The 22769-nt window shown below is 53.4% G+C and overlaps 8 protein-coding genes across 8 annotated transcripts; 2 read left to right on the top strand and 6 right to left on the bottom strand.

The window, feature by feature from the left end:
* Positions 1 to 224: 224 nt before the first annotated feature.
* On the bottom strand, positions 225 to 1322 carry SMAC4_09316 (uncharacterized protein; the record flags this gene model as incomplete). The annotated part of the gene is made up of 1 exon (XM_003343833.1): positions 225 to 1322. The coding sequence occupies one exon, from the start codon at positions 1320 to 1322 to the stop codon at positions 225 to 227; it is 1098 nt and encodes a 365-aa protein (XP_003343881.1).
* Positions 1323 to 2037: 715 nt separating this feature from the next.
* Positions 2038 to 3644, top strand: SMAC4_09317 (uncharacterized protein). Its single transcript, XM_003343834.2, has one exon. The coding sequence runs from the start codon at positions 2400 to 2402 to the stop codon at positions 3354 to 3356; it is 957 nt and encodes a 318-aa protein (XP_003343882.1). The 5' UTR covers positions 2038 to 2399; the 3' UTR covers positions 3357 to 3644.
* Positions 3645 to 4294: 650 nt separating this feature from the next.
* SMAC4_09318 (uncharacterized protein) lies at positions 4295 to 6641 on the bottom strand. Its single transcript, XM_003343835.2, has 3 exons — positions 5633 to 6641; positions 5152 to 5575; positions 4295 to 5096 (listed from the first exon to the last, which is right to left on the bottom strand). The coding sequence occupies exons 1-3, from the start codon at positions 6500 to 6502 to the stop codon at positions 4678 to 4680; spliced, it is 1713 nt and encodes a 570-aa protein (XP_003343883.1). The 5' UTR covers positions 6503 to 6641; the 3' UTR covers positions 4295 to 4677.
* Positions 6642 to 8246: 1605 nt separating this feature from the next.
* Positions 8247 to 10229, bottom strand: SMAC4_13598 (uncharacterized protein; the record flags this gene model as incomplete). The annotated part of the gene is made up of 1 exon (XM_066091495.1): positions 8247 to 10229. The coding sequence occupies one exon, from the start codon at positions 10227 to 10229 to the stop codon at positions 8247 to 8249; it is 1983 nt and encodes a 660-aa protein (XP_065946710.1).
* Positions 10230 to 11613: 1384 nt separating this feature from the next.
* SMAC4_09320 (uncharacterized protein) lies at positions 11614 to 13809 on the bottom strand. Its single transcript, XM_003343837.2, has one exon. The coding sequence runs from the start codon at positions 13781 to 13783 to the stop codon at positions 11732 to 11734; it is 2052 nt and encodes a 683-aa protein (XP_003343885.1). The 5' UTR covers positions 13784 to 13809; the 3' UTR covers positions 11614 to 11731.
* Positions 13810 to 14736: 927 nt separating this feature from the next.
* Positions 14737 to 16408, top strand: SMAC4_09321 (uncharacterized protein; the record flags this gene model as incomplete). The annotated part of the gene is made up of 1 exon (XM_003343838.2): positions 14737 to 16408. Exon 1 carries the CDS (start codon positions 14738 to 14740, stop codon positions 16406 to 16408), a length of 1671 nt encoding a protein of 556 aa, XP_003343886.1. The 5' UTR covers position 14737.
* A 137-nt stretch (positions 16409 to 16545) lies between these two features.
* SMAC4_09322 (uncharacterized protein) lies at positions 16546 to 17955 on the bottom strand (the record flags this gene model as incomplete). The annotated part of the gene is made up of 1 exon (XM_003343839.2): positions 16546 to 17955. The coding sequence occupies one exon, from the start codon at positions 17953 to 17955 to the stop codon at positions 16546 to 16548; it is 1410 nt and encodes a 469-aa protein (XP_003343887.2).
* Positions 17956 to 18950: 995 nt separating this feature from the next.
* On the bottom strand, positions 18951 to 21056 carry SMAC4_09323 (uncharacterized protein). Its single transcript, XM_003343840.2, has 3 exons — positions 20667 to 21056; positions 20238 to 20602; positions 18951 to 20183 (listed from the first exon to the last, which is right to left on the bottom strand). Exons 1-3 carry the CDS (start codon positions 20848 to 20850, stop codon positions 19101 to 19103), a joined length of 1632 nt encoding a protein of 543 aa, XP_003343888.1. The 5' UTR covers positions 20851 to 21056; the 3' UTR covers positions 18951 to 19100.
* Between the last annotated feature and the right edge of the window lie 1713 nt (positions 21057 to 22769).

Below are 22769 nucleotides of genomic sequence, written 5' to 3'. Positions count from 1 at the left end.
CTTGTCTTTTAAATTTTGGACGAAAAAGTGAATGTGCACAGGAGCCAGTGGCGGAGGAAATCAGAGTTTGTGATATGACAGCCTTTATGTATGTCTGCCTTGCAAAGACGAACAACTCTTCCCTTTTCCCTAAAATACATGCACTCATCATTCCTCGACAGAACAGCTTCAGTTCCAGACAATCACCATCCAAGACATAAACATCTCTACCTTATCAACCCCGTCTACTCCTCCGAGTCATTACTAACAGTACTCGTCCCACCCCCCTGTGCTTCCGAAATGACCTTTGTCCTAACCACCTCGCCCTCCTCAGCATCCACATAAATCCAGCTAATTGCCTCAATTCCCGGGAACGGCTTATACTCATATTGCAACTCGAACTCCGTCTTGCCATCCACCTCCACAGTCCTATTATGGCCCGTAAACGTCATATCATCCTTGTAGTATCCAACCACCTGCCTCGATTGCTCGTTTCCGTCGTTGTCAAGAAACTCATCAAAAATATCGCCATTCTGATCCAATCGGCGGTTGCGGTGTCTGTTGCCCTGGTAGTCGTTGACGGAGTACAGGATGTTGTGCTGGATGTTGTAGTTAAACGGGTCCTTGTCTGCTCCGGACCCGTGGCCGACGGCGGAGGGGACGCGCTTGGCTAGGTTGGCTGCTACTTCGAGGGGCTCAGAACCGAGGTCATTGAGGGGGACGTCCTTGAGCACATTCCCGGCCGCGTCGGCGACGTTGTTGAGGGCATCACCAAGCGGCACATCCCTGACCACCTTCCCCACCGTGTCCACCACGTCGTTGACGGTATCACCAACAATATCCCCCACCCCATCCAAAACCTTGCCCACCCCTTGACCGAGGGTAGCAAGAAGCGGATTCACATCGATACTCTGCAAAACACTATCAACCATGGCCACCACATTCTCCAGTCTCGCCTCTAGCTCCACTTTAGCAGAGACATTCTCAATCCTGAGCTTGACGCGATCGATGCTCGCGTCCACGCCCGCGCTGAAGTGCAAGAGAGAAAGGACCTTGGCGTCCAGGTTGACTTTGGCAGTGATATTGTCCACCTCGATGTCGATCAAGCCGACAGACACCGAAGCGTTGAGGTAGACGTCTGGGTCTTCGGGGAGGATGAGGTCGTTGTCAGTGTTGGCAGTCTCATAGACGGCTGATTCGGGGTCACCGCGGTGGGTGAGGCGGTATCCTATGTAACCGTCGTCTGTTTCCTTGTCGTCCTCCGTGTCTTGGGCGAAGGAGAGGGCAGGGAGACGGGAAAGAGAAAGGAGGAGGGTGGCGGCTCGGAGGAGGGAAATAGGCATGGTGTATGGGGTTTGGGGCCGCAATGCGGTCCCTGTGGCTGGCGTTGATGGATGATTAAGGTCGTGGACAAGAGAAGAAGGTCAAAACCAAGTGGAAGACAGAGCTCCGGCATTAAGTGATGCCAGGTGCGTTGTAGGTGGACTTCAGTTGACCGGAAGTGATGGAGGTGAAAGGGAAAAGGATCCAAGAACTTCCAGGCCCAAAGCAAAGACAGGAAGAAGCGATGGAGTTGAAGTCGTCAAAACAGAGAGAAAGGAAGATGGGAGATCACTTGCATCAATCACTCTTCAACCCCAGCACCAATCCCACACGCACATCATGATTCGCACCGATCTCTCCAGTTCCACCAGTCAGTACCGCGTCCCCTTACCTGCGGGAAAAACGCATAAACAACGCGAACCATTTTTCGATCGATATCACTGCTTCAATATCGACGAGGTCACTTCCAAGGCAGTTACAGCATGGTCGTTCCACTAATCCGCTAACGTCGGTAGAGTCGGTGCTCCACAGGCCACACCAAAATGCCGAAATGCCCTGAATGCCTTGGAATCAAGCCGTCATAGTAGCATTGGTCCACTAGATGATCTGCCTAATCGGGAAGTGACCGGGGTTGACGATCATGCAACCAGTTCTCGGCCAGTGGAAACCAGGGGCGGATATAGCTGATCCCTGCATCATAGTACCAAACGTCAAGACGCGAAGATGATTTCTTCAAGGTTGATCGTGTTCCATCACCTTCTTGGTGATTTGGGAGCATGGCGTTCGTGGGTCCGTGCTATATGTTATCCGTCCTGTGAAAATCTCGCGTCAGCTCCTTTGAGTCCTCGATCATTGACGAACCCTTTCCCCAGCTCGTCAGCTCTCTCTTTTTCTCAAGTGGGACACTCGGTTGGAGAGGTTGGCTTACTCTTCCTTGAATAACCTCAATCCTCGTGCTCGCTGAGTTGATCATCACGAGACTAACTCCCTCCGCTCCTAAAACAACAAACCTCATTCGACTCGCTCAACTCTCTCTCTCTCTCAAGCCCACAGTCCCACACCCGTTGCGGGCATCCGACGTTCGACATTCGAACACCATGAGACTCACCTCTCTCTTCCTCCCTCTAGGGCTGCTCGTCACCCTCTCAGCAGCCCAAGAGTCCAGTGCTGCCAGCGCCGCCGAACCAACCTCAACAGCAGCCGCCACCTCGGCCTCTATCCCACCCACCTCTTCCTCACCACCCACCTCCCGCTCTGTACCCCCGTCGGGCACATCCTCCTCCAAGCCCTCAGCAACAGCCACCGTCCCCGGCCCTTCAGGAACCAACTATGGGCCCAAAGGCCCTCCCGATGTTTTGCTCCGCGTCCCCGAGTTACACGTCGGCCGCATTGAGCTAGACGTCGATAACCTCCGTGCGGAAATCAACTTGGCCGCCGAAGTCGCTAGTCTCGTGACGCTCAATGCGGGCGTTCAAGTCGGAATTGACAAGGTGAATATCACCATTGCTGACGTTGATGCCCAGCTGGACCTCGTCATCCGGCTTGGCAATCTTGTTAAAGTCGTCAACCGCACCCTCTCAACCTTGGACTTGAACCCCGCCCTGGTTAACCTCCTCGATGGCGTGGTTGATGCCGTCGATGGAGTGATCGGCGCCGTTGACGGTCTTTTGGGGACTGTGCTAGGCTCAGACGGGAACAAGGTCAACTTTCTAATTGACAACTTGGGCAACATCGTTCAAGAGGTAGTGGGTGTTGCTGGTGAAGCGACAAGCACCATTGTCGGCAGTTATCTGAAGAACATGACGTTTACGGGAACGATCAAGGATTTGGGAAATGGGTTGACGCAGAAGACGTACAAGTATGATGCGTTGGGGAGTCTGGTTAATGTGGTTACGAATGCATTGGGACAGGTGGTGCAGGCTGTTGTTGTTGGTGCTGGCGGTGGCGGGGGAGGAGGTGGAAGCTCGACTAGCTCAGGAACGGCGGCGCCGACGAGCACGAAGCCGGCGAGCTCCACGACGGCGACTAGTGTGGCGGCTACTTCGACTGCTTGAAATGTTAGGAGAGGATTTAGTGGTAGAGCATCGGAGAAATAATTTGATGGATGGCCAAGTTGACGACATGGATGTGGAGCGTCAGGCTTATCACCTTGAGAATCAGTCTTCTCTATCTTGTGAAGCTGATGTGATTGTATCTCGCCTTCTTTGGCTCCAGCGTCTCCTTCCCTCCTCCTGGCGAAATCTGTCGGAGGAGACCGGCATCCTAGATGGGGTGGTTGTAGACCGAGGAAACGGCTGTTGACAATTGGAAATTGATGTCCTCTTGCGAAAAGGATTGGGACTGAGCTGAGGTCGATGGGTTGATGCAATGGGAGCAGGTTGAGAGCGCGGTGAGTGCAATAAAACTGAGGATGGGGCGGGTGTCGGCGATTACGGACAGGACTGACTGACAATTGTTGATAACAGAAAAGGAGACTGGGCAAGAGGAAAACGATATTTGGCAAGATCATGATCAGGCCGACAGCGATCACGAAGCCAGGAACTACCAAGCGCAATCTGGCTGCTCGGGACCGAGTGAAAGGACAGAACTGATGGAAGAATGTGATGTCCATGTAGAAAAGAACACAGCTCCCAAAGCCTGGGTAAGAAGGCCGGTCTCTTCCCAAAGACCCTTGCTCTTACCCATCAACGACAGCCTCCCGTGAGCTCATTCCATACTAATCTACCCGTACTTCCCCTTAGTTACGGAGAGAAGTAAGGGGCCGGTGCTGACCGCATAAAGAGAGCCTGTCGGTCGGGGGTGTCTGAGAAGTGAACACCAACCGGGAGAGCTGATGGTAGGTACTAGGTAACTTACCCGACCGCAGCGGAATTTAGCGACCCGTCAGACGTCACCATCAATCCTCTGGCCCTGACTTTCGACACGGGCTTGCCGATTCATCTGCACCAAACAGCCGACCTCCTCTATGCCAGATGCCGTTCGTATTTTTGATGTGGTAGATAATGATTGGCTTGGTAAAAGAAAAGGAATAGGAAGAGGAGCGCCATAAACCCTCCGCTGAATGACTTAATGACGGTAACTTCGGTGGGCGACAACTTTGACTGGTGACATGTCTTTGATGCGGGCTTTGAGCGCATTGCTCCCTGGGAAGACTTCGCTCGAGTTCTGCCCGACCTCGGTTTCGTTGTACTGGAGGTCTGAGACGCAAGACACACGAAGGCATCCGGCCAAGGTAGAATTCATCAATATTAAGCACGCCAAGATTCTAATGGTATCATAAGTTCATCCCTCCTCTGCCTCCTCTCCCTCTCCCATCCTCCCACTCTTCTCCTCTCGCACTCTCCCCATCTCATCACCCCACGTCTGCCAGTCTCATCACGTCGGCAACGGAACCTCACCCACAACCTTCCACTCCAAATCCCCATTTTCTGCACCTCCACTCATCCTCGCCTCAACAAGTTTTCCTCCCTTCTGGAAGAAACACCTATTAACCTCCTCCGAATCTTCCTCAATCGGGACTTCATTCTTATCATTGTCTGCGTCGATACTCGCCATCAACACACACCCGATTTGCGTATCCTTGTCTAGCCCCTTTAGAGCTTTTGACTCGGACGTCTTCCATGTTACGGAGTTATCACCAGATCCGGAGAAGGAGGTGTAGACCATCTGGATGTTGGAGTTCGAGTCGAGGTAAAGGATGTACGTGTTTGGTGAGTGCTTAGAAGATGAGGAGCGGGCGGTGACCCATGCGGATAAGGGGGCGCCGTCGGGAGGGGTGATGTCGGAGGGGAAAACTACGTAAGGTTTGTTAGTACACCTGAAATGGGGGAGAAGAAGAAGGAAACGTACTGGAGCTATTAAACCACGGAGCAGTGGCGTCAACTCTCTCGTCAGGACCAAGATGCGGGACAGCAGCTGCAAGACGACCGTCTGGATTCTGGTAAATCAGGCCGTATCCCCCCGATGCTGAATAATTCGCCCAGCGAGAAGAAATAGGCACCATTGCAAGGTTCGTACCGGGAAGCGCCGTTATCCCCGTCAGCTTGGCGAACCATCTCAGCATGATGATGCGCGCCTGGCCCAGCTCGCCGCTCGGGGTCTGGTAGACCATGGCGGGAAAGTAGCTGGCTGTGCTAGAATTAGCGAGGGCATCCAGTGGCCCCATGTTTTCGCTGAATTCATCGTCGTTGCTGATGGCGGGGATGTTGTTCTCGTTGATGTCTTTGGCTAGGACTGTCGGGCCGGGACCGATGTAGGTCAGGATGATATGGGGCTGATAACTCGTTAGCGACTGGACTGGGTATTGTCCCGTTTGTGGTGCTTAACATACCCTGACGTTATTCCCAAGACCATTGAGAATGATAGTAGCCGTGAGCTTGGTATCTCTCCTGAGACCGGTAATGGTGCTAACAGGCTTTCCCCATGAAGATCCGTCGTACTTGACGTAGTAGACGTCGTTGGTTTTGTCCTGGTAGAAGAGATAAAGCCCGACTTTACCCTTGTCGTTCCTCCAACTGGTAACGGTCAACGGTGAACCTGACTTTATAGCACCAGCAACAGCAGCAGAAGATGTTGAAGCAGCCCCTCCTCCCGTCGTTGTCTGTGATGGACTCGGTATCGTGCTTGAAGAGCCACCATCACCACCGCTATCAAGAACCGGAGCCGTGCTTGCTTTCGAGTCCCGAGCCGCCTTGCTCCCAACCACACCGCCGACCACAGCCGCGACTATGATGATAACCGCAAGTACACTCCCCAGGATAATCCATAATCGCTTTCGGTTCCGCTTAACGGTCGTAGGACCGCCGACGACTTCGGGTGCTTGGCCGGCATTGTACTGATCGCGTTCATCTTTCCATTTCCACTCATTAACCGCAGCAGTCATCGGACTCAGTTCCTTGCCAATTTCCTCTTGTCGAACTTCCGGCCAGTGTTGTGTGTTCTTGAGGTGTTCCTGTGGTACGACCTCTAGACCCTCGGCCCAGTTTGGGCGCTGATCTGCCTCGGGCTGCTCCTGCGCATGTGGTTGTTGTCCATCGGGGTATGACTGTTGTTGTTGTTGCTGCTGGTGATATTGTTGTCCCTGCTGATATTGTTGTCCCTGCTGATATTGTTGCCCCTGACCGTATTGGTACGCCTGATGATCGGTAGCATAATTCGGGACGTAGTAGCCCTCGCCAGGAGGTGGTATTTGATGGGCCATGGTGATGGGCCGACTAGAGGCCAGTGTCTTAGGCCAGAGCACGGTGAAACTGTCAAAATGGAGAACCGAGGAAAAAAGAGATCATCTGGTAACAGGAGCGCGCGCGAAGGTCTTGTGGGGAGACGCCATCTTAAGGATAGACGCCATCTTAAGGGTTGCTACCGCGGTCTCGGAGACGGGGGTACTGGGGGTGACATTTGTTCAAGTCTACGCCAGCCAGGCACACCGGGACTTTCCAATCCAATGGGTGTTATGTTATGGTGGTGTTGGGACTGGGGTTCGCCAGATTAGCTTTATGTTAGCGTCTTTTGGGCGGCCGGCCCCCGTAAGCACTTGTCCCAATTGACGACCAGTCGGTCGATATGATGGCAGATCTTGGTTGTTGTCGTTGATGTGTGTGCCGCAGGAGTGCAGAGCCGAGGCGCCGTCTGGAATGGAGGTTGTTGGTTCCGTCATGTCAAGGGGGATGTTTGGACAGGAATTGGGAGAAAAGGGGATGAAATCGGCAAGACATTGGAGCGACGGGAAGGACGGTAAGACGGTTCCTGGGCAGGTGTCATGTAGGGGCTGTGCGTTGCGGCACAGGTGGCGGCCAGGTGAACCGCCAGCCGCTGAGTAGACAGCAGAACAAACGGATCTTGACAAGAACAACAACTGGATTGATACTCAAAAACCCCGAAATATCACGGTGTTCCATGGAGAGTGGAAAATAATAAGCTCAGCCCTTTCAGGCCTGTTAGCCGCCGATATGTTCCCTGTAATCTCCATCCGTGCGCTGTAACTCGTCCCCACTGACATCAGCCAGCTTTTGTAGGTCACCTTCATCCTTCACCACACACCAACGGTTGAAGTCGTAATAAACAACAATAAAAAACTTCAAGCTTGTCCGACGCGCATCATGTCTCAATGTTTCGATCTAAAAAAGAAATTCAATGAACGCAAGAGAACCCCAAGAGCTTACCTGATTCTAGTAGACTTCGCAACAAACAGCGAGATCGTTGACCTCTATCCCACCTCACCACAACGATCCCCCAACCAACCAACTAAATTAGCCATTGCTAATCCCTGGGCTGCCAGTGAACATCCAGTTAGCTTACCGCCGTCCGCGGACTCCTTCCCCGGAGTCGACCTCCCCCGTCCCTCCCTAGCCTTCTTTTGTTCCATTCTTAACCTGCTTAACTTTTCATGATGGCTTCCCAAAAGCCAGTTAAGTTCAGACTTCCGATTGCGCTCTCTCAACCACTCGATTGGGACTCGATCATCACAAAGCTAAAAGCTGACAGTTTTGACACGCGATTGACTCCAGACCAAGCCTTTAAGAGATCTCGGCACACGTTTTGAGGTGATTCAACAATAACCACCACTCCAAAAAGCCAGAGATCGCTCCTGTCAGCGTTCTGTGATACATACCTCAAATCGTTTCATGTAGTTCCAGCCCAATTGACACCCCCCCCCCCCCCCCAACCCATCCGTGCACTCAATTCATCCCATCATATTATCATTTTTGAGCCCCTGCTTAGCGGGATGGAACGGTATGTGATGATAATTTGAAGAGCATTCGGACATTCCTTACTGCGGATAGCAGATACCCAGATTATATTCAAGCGTTCCTTCTGGATTTTGTTCAACGTCGTGTACAGAACTTCTAGTTATATGTCATGCAGTATCATGATGATACCTAATCAGTCATTATCCCTTCGCATCAAAACTATCCAACCGAACCCATGGACCCTCTCGTTCCATCTTAGCCAAACGATGAAGGAGGATACGTCCCAACATTAGACCACGACGCTCTCGTTGCTCCCGTCACCGGCGCTGCCTGGGCATAACCTTGCCCATGCCCAAAACCTCCTATCCCCGCCCCCGTCCCTGTTCGTGAACCTGTTACCCCTTGATCCTGATTCGTGGCGTGGTGCTGGTGCCATTGGACATTAACTTGGGGATAGCTCGCATTTGCCCCGGCTGGGTTGATGATATTGGTCGGTGACGCAGAAGTAGATGACCCGCCCATTGACTGTGCAGTCTGTCTCCTCGCAGTCGAACTTGATCGCCCGTTAAGATACCCTCCAAAAGCCACCCTGGGTTGGTGTTGCTGTTGCATCAGAGAAAGCGGTGGCGGTGGAATACCCGCAGCCATCCCCGGCGCTGATGGCGTGGGTAAAGTAGATGTAAATCCATGTCCGGTTGTGGAAGAAGATATCGGCACTAGTGTCGTAAGTGGTGGTGCAGTTTGCGGTGGTAGCATTCCCATTCCGACTGTCATGCCGTGTCCCATCCCCATCATTCCCGGAGCTGGTGCCGATGCCGGTCCTGGTCCAGTCGGCGACTGCCCCGTTCCCGTCCCTGTAGAACCCATCTGCACAGGACTATGCGTATAATTCCTCCCTTCTTCTGCATTACCCTGACTCTGTCCCTGACTTGGTCCCTCACCACGTCCTTGTCCTTGGCCTGCTCCCAGCATCATCGGCATCGTCGTCGACACCGCCCCCGTCCCAGTCATTCCCGCCGCAGCTCCCATCCCCGATGCAGTTCCCATCCCCAACCCAGCCGCAATAGGGTAAGAGCTCTGCCTCCTCCCCTCCCTCCTCCGTCCCCCCTGTCTACTACCAACCCTCAACCTCCCCACCCCCAACCCCAAACAATTTTCCTCCACCTCTTTAATCCCCATATCCACCCCAGCCAGACGCATCCGTTCCGCAAGTCCCCTCCACATCTCCTCTCTCATAGCTACATACTCGCCCGCAATCCTCGCCAGTCGATCCTCATCGACTTCCTCCTCTGCTTGCTGTTTTTCTATCAAACGTTCGTGGCGCTTGCGGCACGCGTTGGCTGTCTTGCCGGGAAAATGCAGTCTTTGGAGCTCGGACCAGGGGAGGTGGGAAGAGCGGGAGGAGAGGAGGAGGGCGTCTTCTTGCGGGGTCCAGGGCGTTGTGGGGTTTATGTTGTGTACTTGGAGGGAAGGGGAGTGGGGATGGGGGTTTGAGGGCTGTGAGTGGTGTGGGTGGTGTGGGTGCGGTTGGTTTGGTGGTTGATGGACTTGGTGTTGTTGATTTTGTTGTGGTGGTTGATTTTGGTGTTGTTGCGATTGCGGTCGGAAATGGTTTGGTTGGTGGTGGGCGACGTTTTGGTTCGCGATAGTGGGGTTTTGGTGTTGAGGTTGTTGTTGGTGTCGTTGGTGTTGAGGATGATGCTGTAAGGATTCATGCTGCAGCGGTTGTTGTAGCGGTTGTTGCAGCGGCTGGTGGTGCTGATACCCTGTAAGCTGAAAGTTTGGCGCTGAAGAGGGGCTGCTGTTGTTCTGATTCGGCCCCTGCAACGAGTAAGTCGACGACGCCGACAACGGTGACGATTGTTGACCAAAATTCCGAGGTATTGTTTGTGGCGAGGATGTTGTTGTCATCGCAGGAAACTCGGACCTATATTGAAGATTTATCATTCCCGAAGGTCCGATCCCAGACCCGGCGCCGATCCCAATCCCGGTGTTCGGGCCGTACCCGAAATTCGGCTGTGGGGCCGCTGATTGTTGTTGCGCCGGTGAAACCCCGGGTGTCACTCCCGCAGCTGTGCTCACTGACCCGGGCCCCGCGGGTTGGTACATGCTCCCCGTACCCATACTCCCACGACCTCCGCCATGGTTACTACCGCCACGGGTCCTGCTAGTATTGCTCGGATATGGTTCCGACCTCACCACGGCTTGGTATCGAGGGTGTGATTGTGGCTTTGGCATAGCACTGGTTGTTCTTTCCTGTTTCGAGTCTGTCTGTGTCGGGATGCTGTATGCTGAATCTGGATGGACTGCTGTATGGTGATGCTATGCTATGCTGCGCTATGCCGGTGTGCTTGGTGCTGATGCTTGCTGTAGTGTAGTGCAGTGTGATGATCACATCGGCAGCAGTGCGAGAAGGGTGGTTCCAGGTCCAGGTGGTGCAAGCACAACACAACGGGGTGGGACTGTGATGGATGGTGATGAGTTTCCAAGCCGTCTCAATATTCCGATTCGCCAGTCGGATAATAAACGTTTGTCTGGGATGGAAGCATCCCTGCTGTGACCTTTCTGTCCAGACTTTTGAGTTTGACTGTTGTGTCCTTCAAGAAGGGTCCTGAGATATGCGACCAACTTGGCGACTGGAGGATCAAACACTTTCGTACGGGTCAACGGCGGCCAGGGTTGAGACCCTTTGAGGTTTGAGGATGTTCCCGGTCGATGTTGAAGGAAACGATATAAGCTTGGGTCAAGAGGTAGAACCCCGAAGATCCGGGGAGGAAGAAGACGGGAAAAGCACAGGGGTTGTTTACTCTTACTCTCATCAGATAAAAGAAAGCGTCAGCAGATGTCATGGACATGGTGAGGCAACCAGACAACAACACCATGCCGACCCGACTCCATGGTCCAATGTCCACCGCTTGGCGGCAAAGGAAATGGACCCCCAAAACACGCCAAGGGAAATTGCAAAGTGTTTCAGAAAATAAGCCGCAACCCAAAATCTACAGGTCGGTCCCGGGATTCTGCTTGGGACAAGCTACGATATCCCAAACTCGATCGAGGTCAAGATTGGTCCGTCCCCAAAAGACCCTGTGAGGCAACCGCCATGTGGACTGCACTGCAATGTGGACGCAGATGCACCTCCCACGCACATGCGAGCAACCCCAGGGTCCTCTGGCTCGGGTGGGTACACCGCATACAGGTGGCATAAGGGGTTGCATTTGTTGTACATGTTCCCAATTTGAGAAGATATCAGCCTGTGATGTTGATGGAAAGTGTTTCGTTCGTAGCAACGACAACGACCCCGGAACTGGAGCTAATCAACTCGATCAATAACGCTACTGCATCGTGAGATTTGTGACATGCACCGCACCGTGGCAGCATGACAGTTGGCATCCCAAGGGTAATTTTACTCTGCAGCAGTGGAGGAAGCGATGATACCCTGATCTGCATGTACTGATGTTAGTGGAGAGATGGGTACTGCGGGCAATCACTAACAGCCAAGCATCACGGCGCCATCGACACTTGACACTCGACTTTGAGATTTTTCGGGATGCCGACTCTGGAAGGGAAAGAACACATGATCAAGGTCATCGACGGTGAACACGGATTGACTGGCAAAGCAGATGAAAACACACGTGAAATTCGACTAAATACAGACTGGGGCCATGGTTGATTCGGCCATCCACCACGGCAAGGGCGCCGGAGTGGGCGACAATCGGCCAACAGACCCTGAAGTCGGCACTCTACACCAAGTCCACGGCCATCTCCTTGACGCCATCGAACTGCTTCCCATCCTGCACCACAAACCACCCAACACGTTGAAACTTGCCCTTTCCATCGCGGGTAAGCAACAGACCCTCATGCGCGACAACGAGTGAGCACCAGATGTTGGCCGGTCTTGGATCGCTGGGAAAGTCAAAGTAGCCAAGGGCGAGGTAACTAGGTTTTGCCGGTCCACTTGGTGCCGTTGCAGGTTTTGCGCTCGGTGCAGATTTGATCGACTCCATCATGATTCCCTCTGGCGTCAACGGCGTCTTTTTCTTGAGGACATTGGTGCAGCGAACTTCGACGGCTTTAACGAATAGTTGCAATTCCAGTGAGGGCATGTACAGCACATCCGGACTCCCTGCCCCCCGCTGGTTGGTCCACGACCCCTTTGGATCGCGCGGTTTAATGTGGATGTTCTTGGGATCCATCCATTTGGACTCGATGCGAGGGTTGGTATCCCAGAATACCTCACCAGCAACATTGGCCCAGCTCCAGGAAGGAGCGCGGATGACGGGCTTGCCTGGGATCTCGCCTTTGCGCTCGGTGAACGGAGATGCAAGCGGCTTCTCAATGGGTAAAAAGTGTCTGCGACTGACATAACTCCAGCGTGATTTCCAGAGCAGCGCCCTCGGCATGTCACACTCCCACAATCCAGCCAAGTATCTCGCCTTCAGGATGCCGTGCGTAATCATGGCTACAGAAACAATACAAGCAAAGATATCATGCGGCTCTGTCAAGGCTCGGGGTGTAAAGCTCCCAAGCATCTGATACCATCTCCTCAAAACTTCGGGTTTGGTGCCGGGATTGAGAGAGGTGAGAGATTGTTCTCGCTTGGAGACATCAGTATCTACACATCCGTCTTCGTATCGCGTGTGGAGGCGACATTGGTAGGATACCTGATCTTTCCCGAAAATGAGGGAGCGGTTGGAAAGAAGGGCTTCTTGGAAGCACCAGCCTCTCATATCTACCGGACCGACAGTCTTGGAGCGTTGGATTGTCAGGTAGACAGTTCCAAGATCTGGGCCCTCGCCAGTATGTGGATGAGGACCGGTTTTCATTGGAACCGGTTTTGGAAGATTCTTGCTGGTCAGGTAATCGTTTGTCACAAAGCCGAGACCGCTATCGGCAGACCGGCCGGCGATGATAGTCAGTTCGGCATTGCCATAGACCGACGCCATGCGCTTGGACTCGAACTCCCAATCTTCTTGGTTTCGCTGAATAATGCAGAGGGCGTCGATCCAGAGATATCGGATACCAAGGAGGCGAGTGAGATCGATGGCTTCGATATGGGTCTTGCTGAGCTTGGATTCGGGGAGGAGCTTGGTGAAGTCGGCAAAGTTCTTGGCGTTGAGCATCGCTTGAGTGCCTCTGCCCCAGCAATAAGACAGGGCCGTATAAGGCTGCGGCTGCTTCAGATCCTTGGTCAAGACGATTCGAGTCACCCTTTTGGCGGCAGGCAAGGTCTGATCTCCAACGTCGATAACCCTCGTAGGCATCTGTCTTGGTGTAGGAGGGGAAGCCTGGTTGCAAACTCCGTGTGTTTTGCGACAAGCGTTCAACGTCCCCTTGGCAAACGTCGCGTAGTATTCACGGTTGTGAGCATTAGTGCTGTATCTTCCCGCAAACAAGGCGCCGGCGGGGGTAGCAGGGTCAGCAAAAACGGCCAGATGGGTTTGCAATTTGGTTGGCGCATCGTGGCCAGCGGCTGACACAAGGACGCCGCAGGAGAGCCAGATCTGGTCGGGAACACTGGCCGTGCCTGCAGGGTGCCATTCGCCGCGAAGGTAGATCTTGAAGTCGCCGTTGTTGCTTGATTTTGCAACATGGGTGGGAAGTTTGCGGGCGAGACAAGCTGCGATGTCCTCTGTGCTGCAGTCCCGTTGAAGCTGAGTCCACCACAAGTTACAGCTCTCGCACTTTTTGGCCGATTGGACGAGGGAGTTTAGGTCCGGGTGGAAGACCACATCGTCGTTGAAGACGTCGTAGAAGCGCAGGGTCGAGCACTTGGAGCAAAGGGCGGGCGCCATTGTGTTGTCGTTGATGGATGTCGATGACCGGCAAGGGAGATGGGATGTCTTGGGATCATGGATAAATCCATAATTTGGCTTCTGCAATCATGATGGTTGTTGATATGCACGTGAAGCTGACGGCGTCGTGGGGCAGGTCTTGATCATTGGTAGCGCCGAGGGCGGCCGCGTCTGGCGTCTGTAGCTGCGCCTCCAGCAGATGGGATTGGCTAGCTCATCGCGTCGCGTATCTCATATCGGCCATCGTTTCGTGGGAATATCGCCTTTGGTGTTGTTTCCAGCTCAGCGGTGAGCTATGTTTGCGGTTGCTTGTGATTCGAGGGATTTCCTGAAGCCATTGGTGATGATGGAGATGTTGCGAAAAGTTGAAGTTCAGAAGGAAGCTCCGAAGTGTTCCTGTCGGATGAGGGGCAGATGCATGGAAAGCAGCGAAAGGACGGTCCGAGCTTCAGCGCCTTGAGCAGTACAAAGGGCTCCACTTTCCCCAGACGATAACGATAACGGCGGGGTACGGGTACCTTGATGGTCACAATTCGTCCTTCTCTCTTTCCATTCCTTCCTCTTTCTGTCAATCGCAATGCAGACGGCCTCTTCCTTCCTTCTCTTTGCAATGCGCCGTTTGTGTGACAATTCCCCAGCCAAGATTCCTCATTTATAAGCTGACTTTCCGCGTTGGCTCGCAATGGCTTTTCTCCACCTCACAATTGGTTGACCACGTTCGGCGTTAACGACCATTCGGCGTTTTGTCCCCTGCTCACCAATACTCGCTAATCGCCAGCGCCTCGATCGCTAATGCTGACAGCACTGCAACTCCACTGACGGTTGCCTGATACGGCCACAGTGAAAGACAGGTACAGAAGTACAGCTAACTCCGACACACAAGGCCCCAGCTTCTGTCCCATCGTCTTCGCCTTTATGATTCTATCGTTGTCAGCATCAAGCACATTATTGACGATGCCTCGCAAAACAGTCCTCCAAAGTCGACTGGCATGCGATCGATGTCATTCCCAGAAACTGCGATGTCCACGACAAGACAAGACCACAAAAGATACAGATGGATCATCGAAGCCATGTGTCCGCTGCGAGCGCGCCAAGGTGCCCTGCGTCTTTAGCCCACGCCAGCGCCGAACCGTGATTCCAAAGTCCGCCAAGGTTCCCAAAAAGCATACACCTCCAAATCGCGACATTGTCGATAGTGCCGATGCTACGCCTGCCTCCACTGGCCCGGCGTTAACGAGGACAGCTCAAACGGTGCCGGAGAATTCGGAAGTCAACTTTGGTTCCTTCGTGGAGGGGGAGATTTCGTCGTGTAGACTGGACAACCCCCTAGAGGCACCCAGCACAACTGCCACACCAACAGATACCCAACAACCCTTTGATGCCACCGATCTACGCCAGGACTTCTATGGCTCCTCATACTTTGATGGCAGCAACCTCCAGTTGCAACAGTCCTCGACGGATTCATCCTCCGATCCATCAACCACCTGTACCGACATTTGCCCTCTCTCGCTTGACACCACCACAAGCATAGACTGGGACAGCCTCCTCCTCCTCCCAGACCCTCTTCCTCCGCCATCCCAGGGCTGGTCTCTTCTAGACTTCGACAAATCTCTCCTTCCAGGTCCCGCTCCCGACCCACTCTTCCCTCCACATGGTCCTCAGCTTTCCTTCGACCTCACGACCAACTCATCGAATAACAACGACATCGACCCCGTCCGCTTCCTTCCCTCCTCCAACCTTTCGGTCGACTTCTCCAGCCCTCAAGCCCTGACGCCCTACTCCCCCGTCCGCCAACTAGCCAACCTCAACGTCTCCTTGTACGAACACCTCTGCCTGGTTCCACAACTCTACAGCAACCGCGGCCTGCCAACCCTCACGCCAGTCTTGCGCATCGACGTGCTAGAGAAGCGGCTGCTAGCAATCGACCGCACCTTCCAGTTAACCCAAGAACTGATCGATATCGTCGGAAAACTCTACCCACGCTCCGCTCCCCTCTCAGGTAACGCCCCAACCGTTCATCGCACCGGAACAGGAGTGCCCTTGGCGCAAGACCAAGCCACTGTCCTCTTACTGCTGTCTTGCGCGCAAAGGGTATGTGACGTCTACGACCTGATGCTCAGTCACATGCGCAAGTGCATGAAGAGGAACTCCCTTCCGCACTTTGACGAGGGGCTGAAGCCAGTGAGACTGCCACCATTCAGAGTAGCGGGGGTGTATGCGCCGCCAACAGACAAGGCTGTTACGTTGCACATGTTCATGGTGATGATGATGGCTAGTAATCTGTTTGATCAGTTGCAGGAGGTTCTGGGGTTATGGAGACATGACGAACTTGGTGGGGTGGAGGTGGATGATCTGCAGTATCCGGCCTTTGGGAGGGAAGCGAAGGAGGCGATACGGAAAAAGGCGAGGGATGTGACCATGGAGATTGTGGGTATTAGGCAGATTGTCATGTCGTTTCCAGGCATGGGCATGGAGGAGACGAGACAGGGGGTTTTGGAGTTGAGGACTGGTGGTGGTGCTTCGTCGATTTCGAGTGAGATGGGGAAGGTGATTGGGGAGGCTAAGAGGTTGGCTATTGAGGGTGCTGCTACTTGTGCGGGGGATTGGGATGGGGAGTGTTATTGAACTGAAGGGGTTGAAGGGATTGTAATACTAACAAATCTCTTCTCTGGCTTATGACGGCCAGTTGTATCAACTCATCGCTTATATATCCATCCTGCCCTCACTCTCTCTTCTCCCGCCTTCCCAACCAACTCCCCTTCCTACTCACTCCAACACCTCCTAACAAAATCCAAAACCTCGCCATTAAACCTCACCGCTTCCTCCCAAAACAACCAATGCCCACTCTCAAACCAGCTCACCTCTGCCTTTTTATTCCCCCCCTTTCTGACCCTTTTCACAACCTCCTCCATCCCCTCCAAACTAAAACATCCGCTCCTCCGTCCACCCATTACAAGCACCGGCACTTTAATCCCCTCACATGCCTCCCTATGGTCATAACGCGTGTGATCAGCTATCAGCTTAGCTAGCCATTCCCCCGAGGGACACTGCGCTGAGATTCTTGTAAAAAAGTCTTCGTCCTGCTGTTTTTGTTCGTCGGTGATTCTGTCGGTAGGGAGAGGGCGGTATCTGTAACCCAAGCACTCGTCGACAAGCGCAAGATGGGTATCGTGCCGTTCCTTTGAGTAAGGGAGGTGGTTCCATGCCGCCTGCGCGCCCAGCATTGTGCGCTCGTCATAGCAGCCTTTATGAGCTTTGCTAGCGTCCCAGGGACCGTCGAGACCGAAGGGGGAACGGTCTTGGAGGGGGGCTTGGTCGACGAAGATTAGACCGCTGAAGGCGGAATCAGTGAAGAGTTCGATGTAGCTTTGGAGGATTGCGGCGCCTATGGAACACCCAATGGCGACGGTTTCGAGGGGGGGTTGCGGGGAGGTGATGGAGTTGTTGGGGTTGTAGGGCGAGGAGGAGAGGCGGGAGGTTTTGAGGAAGGAGAGGAGGTTGTGAAGGTCTGTGGCAAGGCGGGCGACGTGATACCCGCCTGAGTAAGTGTCGTATCTTTTGTCGTTGTTGTTGCGGCCAGTCTTCCCTCCTTTGACTCCTTCCGAACCCTTCGTTGTTTTAGGTTGGCCTTCAGTTCCTTCATCTCTCTTGCCCGCATTTCGTTCGGCGTTTAGATCTCTTTCTCTTTCATTGGCCTTCTCAGCATCCCCCTCCTCATCACCCTCCTCCTCCCCATCATCACCCCCCTCCTCAGCGTCATACTCAACCCCGGGTCTCCTCTTCCTCAACCCACTCCTCCCATGCCCTCTCATATCCCAAGCCACCACCCAATGATTCTTACTCAACTCCTCCCAGTTGCGATCAAAGTACTCACTTGACCCAGAGAACCCATGCAACAGCAAAATCAAGCGCGAATAATTCGGTCCCTCCCCGGCAATGACTGAGGCTTTGGATGCGCTGCGTGCACGATTACCTGCTTTGCCGCTCGCGCTGTTGTCGACGGTGCCCGTTGGAGCTGCGCCGCTAGTCTTGGTACCCGTCGGACCGGAAAAGGTCAGGATGGGGGAAGTAGGGATGAAGTTTGGATCTGGGGAGGTGATGGGGAGGGAGGATATGAAGGTTAGGAGGGCGCCGTCGGAGGCGGAAAAGGTCGTATAGTGAGGACGAGGCATTTTGAGGGGTTTGGTTTGGGGGTTATTCGCTTTCTTTCTAGGGTATGAGTTTGTAAAGGTGTTTGGTGGGCGACGGGGTTGATGCGTTCCGGTTGGTGAGCTCGTGAGATGGTGAGGTTGTAAGTTGATGAGCTGACGAGGTGCTAAGGTGCTTAGCTGGTGCTGGCTTTGATGAAGTTGAATTTGAGTAACGATTACCTTATTGAAGGCTAAGGTAGGTTACGAAAGACCGAGTCGTGGATAGCTAGGAAGTAACGGGGGCTTAAAAGGGGCGGCAATGTTGAGCCTGGAGCGGGAGCGGGTGCGGGGATGAGATCGTGATCGGGCGTGACCGGTCAATTGGGCAGCGCCGAACGGAAGCTCAAAAAAGACGGATGACGCAATGTGGGATGCGGGATGCGGGAGATAAGATAACGCCCAGATACGCTGATTGTTCGAGGACCGGTGAGGTGAGTTGCTCATGCAAAACTGTTTGATTCTTCCAGCTCAATGAGTCGTTGAAATGAGAGGTGAGTTGGATTCAAGAGAGGTCGGGCTTGACAAAATCATAAGAGGTGCGAGGAAGTGTTGCACGACGTCGAAAAAAAGTTGCGACTCCATTCCCAAGACTGGAGCTCATGCGGGGAAGGTGGATAAGGGTCAGGGTTATAGCAGGGAAAATCCCTCAATGATTTTCGGTGCTGTGGTTTGTGGAACTCGGATTGACACCCCAATTTTGGCATTCAACATGAACTCGTTTGAACACCAAGCAGCAACATCAGCAGGTGAAGATCATTGAGAGTCTCATTCCGACTCATGTGTGATTCATTTGAAAACACAGATTTTCCTTACGCAGCATCAGCTTGAAAGCAATCAAATGTTAGGGGGCAGGCTCGCAGCAACGTTTGCCACTTTGTTGAGAATGCAAGCCAACTTTCACGGCAGGATACAAGTCGTGGAGATCTTGGGACCAAGATGCTTATACAGTATACGCAATTGGCACGATTTGAGTTTGGAATAGCGATCATCACATCTTCATTCAGGGGTATCTACAACGTCTCCTCTCTTCCAGGTTTCCCTTCGCGAAAAAAAACATCGCAACGCTCAATGCATCCATAGCGTATCCTTCTCCTCCCCTCTATCCCATCAACTCTTCCTATCGGATCTTAAAACGACCTCCTCCCGCTCACCAAATCCGCATCCTCAGGCCTGACCCTCTTAGTCTTCTTAAACAGCTTCCACCACAAGATATTGATCAAAAACACGGGAATGCCAATATAGCTCGTCACGAACTTGTCCACCTGGAAATGCGGGAAGAAGGCGCCATATCCGTTAAAAACGATGATCAAGATCGTCAGGAACAGCGCAATCGGAGCACCCCATGGCAACAAAATATTCCTGTACGGCATGGCTTCGCGAGGAACGCCCTGCACCTTCATGGCCTTGATCATGAAGAGGTACGAGACGAGAATGGCGACCCAGTTCAGGGCACCAAAGACGGTGACAAGAGACACGAAGTAGCCAAAGACCTGCGCGGATCCCTTGGTGGCGTTCATGTAGCCCAGAAGAATAAACAGCGATGAAAGGATGACGGCTGGGATGGGCACACCGCGCTTATTGGTCTTCATCATGATCGCTGGCGCTTGTCTGTCCTTGGCCAGAGCCCAAACGGTTCGGGAAGCGAGGTAGATATCCGAGTTGGCGGCCGACACGGTGAAGATGAGCAACATTCCATTGACGGCGTCGTCGAGCTTGTTGATACCAGCGTTCTTGGCCGCCACGACAAAGGGGGAAGCCAGACCACTGGTTTTCTTAACAGCGCCGAGCAAGGGGTCGGTGTACTTGACGGCCATGCCCAGTACGATGATACCGCCAATGTAAAAGAACACGATACGCATGAGCGTCTGGTTGACGGCGCGGGGAACGTTCTTGCGGGGGTTGGGGGTCTCGCCGAAAGCGACGCCGACGAGCTCGGTGCCGAGGTAGGCAAAGGTGGCCTGGACCATGCAAGCCCAGACGCTCAAGAAACGGCCGGTGGCGCCCTGGATGACAACCTTGTCGTCGCCTGCCGAAGCCGAATACTGGGCAATGGCGCCAGGGTCACGCCAGTATTTGAAGCCGGTGCGCACGTGGTTAGGACCGCCGCCGAGGGCGATGATGAAGCAGAGGAGGATGAGCATGACGATGACGAGGGCCTTGATGAGGGACATCCAGAATTCTGCTTCGCCGAAGAATGCGACATGGATGAGCTGTTACTTGTTAGCTTTGCGCCCACCAACCAACACCGGGGAAGGGAAACGTACGTTGACAGCGATGATTGCCACACCAAACACTGTAATCCATACTGAGACATTGATGTCCGGTTTCCAGTATTGCAGAATGATGCCCGTAGCCGTCAGGTTATTGGGCAGCACAATCACGTATTTAAAAAAGTAGTTCCAGCCCGTAGCGAAACCGAAGGCAGGATCGACGAAGCGCGAAGCGTAACCGGAGAAGGACTTTTTGTGCGGCAGCCATGCGCCCATCTCGCCGAGCGCAACCATGACGATGTAAACGATGAATCCCATGATGATGTAGCCGATGAGCAACGAGGCGGGTCCGAATTTGAGCGAAGTGCCGGTGCCGATGATGAGACCGGTGCCAATGGCGCCAGCGATAGCCATCATGTCTGGACAAGACCCATGTTAGCCATTGGTTGTGACCAGTTGGAACTGGGGAACGAAAAGACTTACTCAACTGGCGCGGCTTCATGCCACGATGGAGATCATCGGGACCCTCGCTCTCGCCATCCTCGTCGACTCGACCATTGTTATCGCTACTGTAACTAATGTCGCGTTCAATACCCTCGTCTTGGCCGTAGGCTGGTGTAGTCTTTTCGTCGCTCCTCCCTTTGAGGAAGTTGAATTTGGAGGCCATGATGGGCCAACTCTATCGGTGCTGTTCCTGACGTTGTCGTGACAGTTGATCTAGGTAGTTTGGAAATGAGGGAGTATATGTCAAGTAAGAGGGGATCCGACCAAGTTCAGGTCCGTCCGTTGAAGGAACCGGGAAGAACAAGAGACGGGACGGTCAGGAAACAGAAGCGTGTGACAGAAAAATATGAGACGCAAGTCTAGACCGAGGAAATGACGACCAAGGGAACGCAGGAGATTGGAACTTATAATCTTCGGCCGAGAAGCTCACATGGGGAAGGAACGAAGCCCGGGTCCCTGTGTCCCAATCCATGTACCGACCTGGGCCGCCGCTGAGCGTTATCCAGGCAGATAAGACGACCTCCATTTGTCCATATCGTAGCATGGAAGATGGGGGGAACTGGGGTGATGGAGTGGGTTAGCTGAAGGCGGCTCTCTTTTCCTGTCCCGGTTTGTGTTGCACTGGTTACACTGCACCGGATTCGAAAGGGTGAGAAAAGAGAGACCAACTCGGTGAACGAATGGGAGACACGAGTGCGGGTGGCTGACATGCGGAATCTCCAATTCCTTGCGAGAAGAACGTTGCATCGTCCCAAGTCCCGTGCGGGGGAGATGAACAAGGGACGAACTCCCTTCACATAGCCAACCCCAACCCTGGACCCCAAATCATGGGCCAAACAGCTGGAAAGGGAAGAACACCAACCGTGAGCACGCGAGGGATTGGCACTGCTCGATACTGAGTGGTCAGAATGACCAAAAGCTGGAATGCCATCATGCATAACGGCGGCCCCACTAGCTTCTTCCAGCGACCGAAGGCAGTGAAAGGGTAGCCAGCCACTGTAACCTCAACTTGCCACTGTGTGTCTGCGTGTGAATGTTCATCCATTCCAACGAGCTTGGGGATATCGTATCTTTGTTGTTCTTATCGTGGCTCCGTAGGAATAACACCGAGATGTTGACTGATAACGATAGCGATATATATCCTGATAACTTATTCTTCGACATCAATCGGGCCTGGCTGTGGATTCTTGCGGTTATCTGTGGATGTCATAAGCAGACCCGACACTAAAATCGGGATTGAGGGATTGACAGAGGCCGCTAATGTTTTACACCAGGGGCACGACATGGGCCAAAGACGGGGCATACTGGGGAGTGCGGAGAAGGAACGGGATCAGCGACACAGAATCATCCAGCTTGAGAAATCTCTCGGTGTTCGAAAACTGAAGTGAAAGGCTGAGCAAGGCGAGACAGCGCAACACAGCGACGAACAATGTCTCGCAAGATCGGTCACCACAAGCATGGCTCGGTTCATGTTGTGTCCAAGGCAGATTTGACAGCCATAAATACTGGCACAGCCCTGGCCCTGAATGACATGCCAGATTGGACCGAGCCCCAAACTCGGTTCCTCACTCAAATACCAACACCAAAAACACCGCAACAAACATCACAACAACCAACGACCAAAACCAGGAACTTGAACAAACAAGCCCCAAGCCGGGCAGGGCCGTGGAAGGCAAAAGTCAAGACGGGATTGACATGTGCCCAGCCAGCCCGTGGCTTGCCCAGACGGCTTGATTTCAAGATAAGGCAGGAGAATAAGAAACGCCCAGCTCTTGTCGTCTTCTTGGCGGGTGTGAACAGGCGCCAACGCCCAGCCGCCGTCAATGCCCGCCCGTGGAAGTGCCAAGCCTGCTAGTGTAGGACCAACATTGCAGAATGAGGAAGGTGCAGATATTTTGACCTGGACACCCTGAAGCATCCACAGGCACAATCGGGGTTTCGCCGCACCGACGGAAGCCGCTGTGAACCTGGAAAACATTGGTAACAAGAATGCGACACGAGTTGTTGATCGACGTTCATGTTGAGGGCTTAGCGTTAAACTTGAGAAATCTTTCAACTTGTCATTCTCGGAGTCGCATGTTC

Source organism: Sordaria macrospora, chromosome 4 (genome assembly GCF_033870435.1).
Source record: "Sordaria macrospora chromosome 4, complete sequence".
NCBI lineage: Eukaryota > Fungi > Ascomycota > Sordariomycetes > Sordariales > Sordariaceae > Sordaria > Sordaria macrospora.
Note: the sequence above shows the minus strand (reverse complement) of the source record. Positions and strands in the feature narration are given on the sequence as shown.

Bases quoted from the DNA above. Each gene is read 5' to 3' on its own strand.
- SMAC4_09317 (XM_003343834.2), top strand. From the start codon at position 2,400: ATGAGACTCACCTCTCTCTTCCTCCCTCTAGGGCTGCTCGTCACCCTC.
- SMAC4_09318 (XM_003343835.2), bottom strand. From the start codon at position 6,502: ATGGCCCATCAAATACCACCTCCTGGCGAGGGCTACTACGTCCCGAAT. The intron at 5,576-5,632 runs GTATGTTAAGCA...ACGAGTTATCAG, and splicing joins GTCTTGGGAATAACGTCAGG to CCCCATATCATCCTGACCTA. The intron at 5,097-5,151 runs GTACGTTTCCTT...AACCTTACGTAG, and splicing joins TCCGTGGTTTAATAGCTCCA to TTTTCCCCTCCGACATCACC.
- SMAC4_09320 (XM_003343837.2), bottom strand. From the start codon at position 13,783: ATGGCGCCCGCCCTTTGCTCCAAGTGCTCGACCCTGCGCTTCTACGAC.
- SMAC4_09323 (XM_003343840.2), bottom strand. From the start codon at position 20,850: ATGGCCTCCAAATTCAACTTCCTCAAAGGGAGGAGCGACGAAAAGACT. The intron at 20,603-20,666 runs GTAAGTCTTTTC...GGTCTTGTCCAG, and splicing joins CATGAAGCCGCGCCAGTTGA to ACATGATGGCTATCGCTGGC. The intron at 20,184-20,237 runs GTACGTTTCCCT...AACAAGTAACAG, and splicing joins TGGCAATCATCGCTGTCAAC to CTCATCCATGTCGCATTCTT.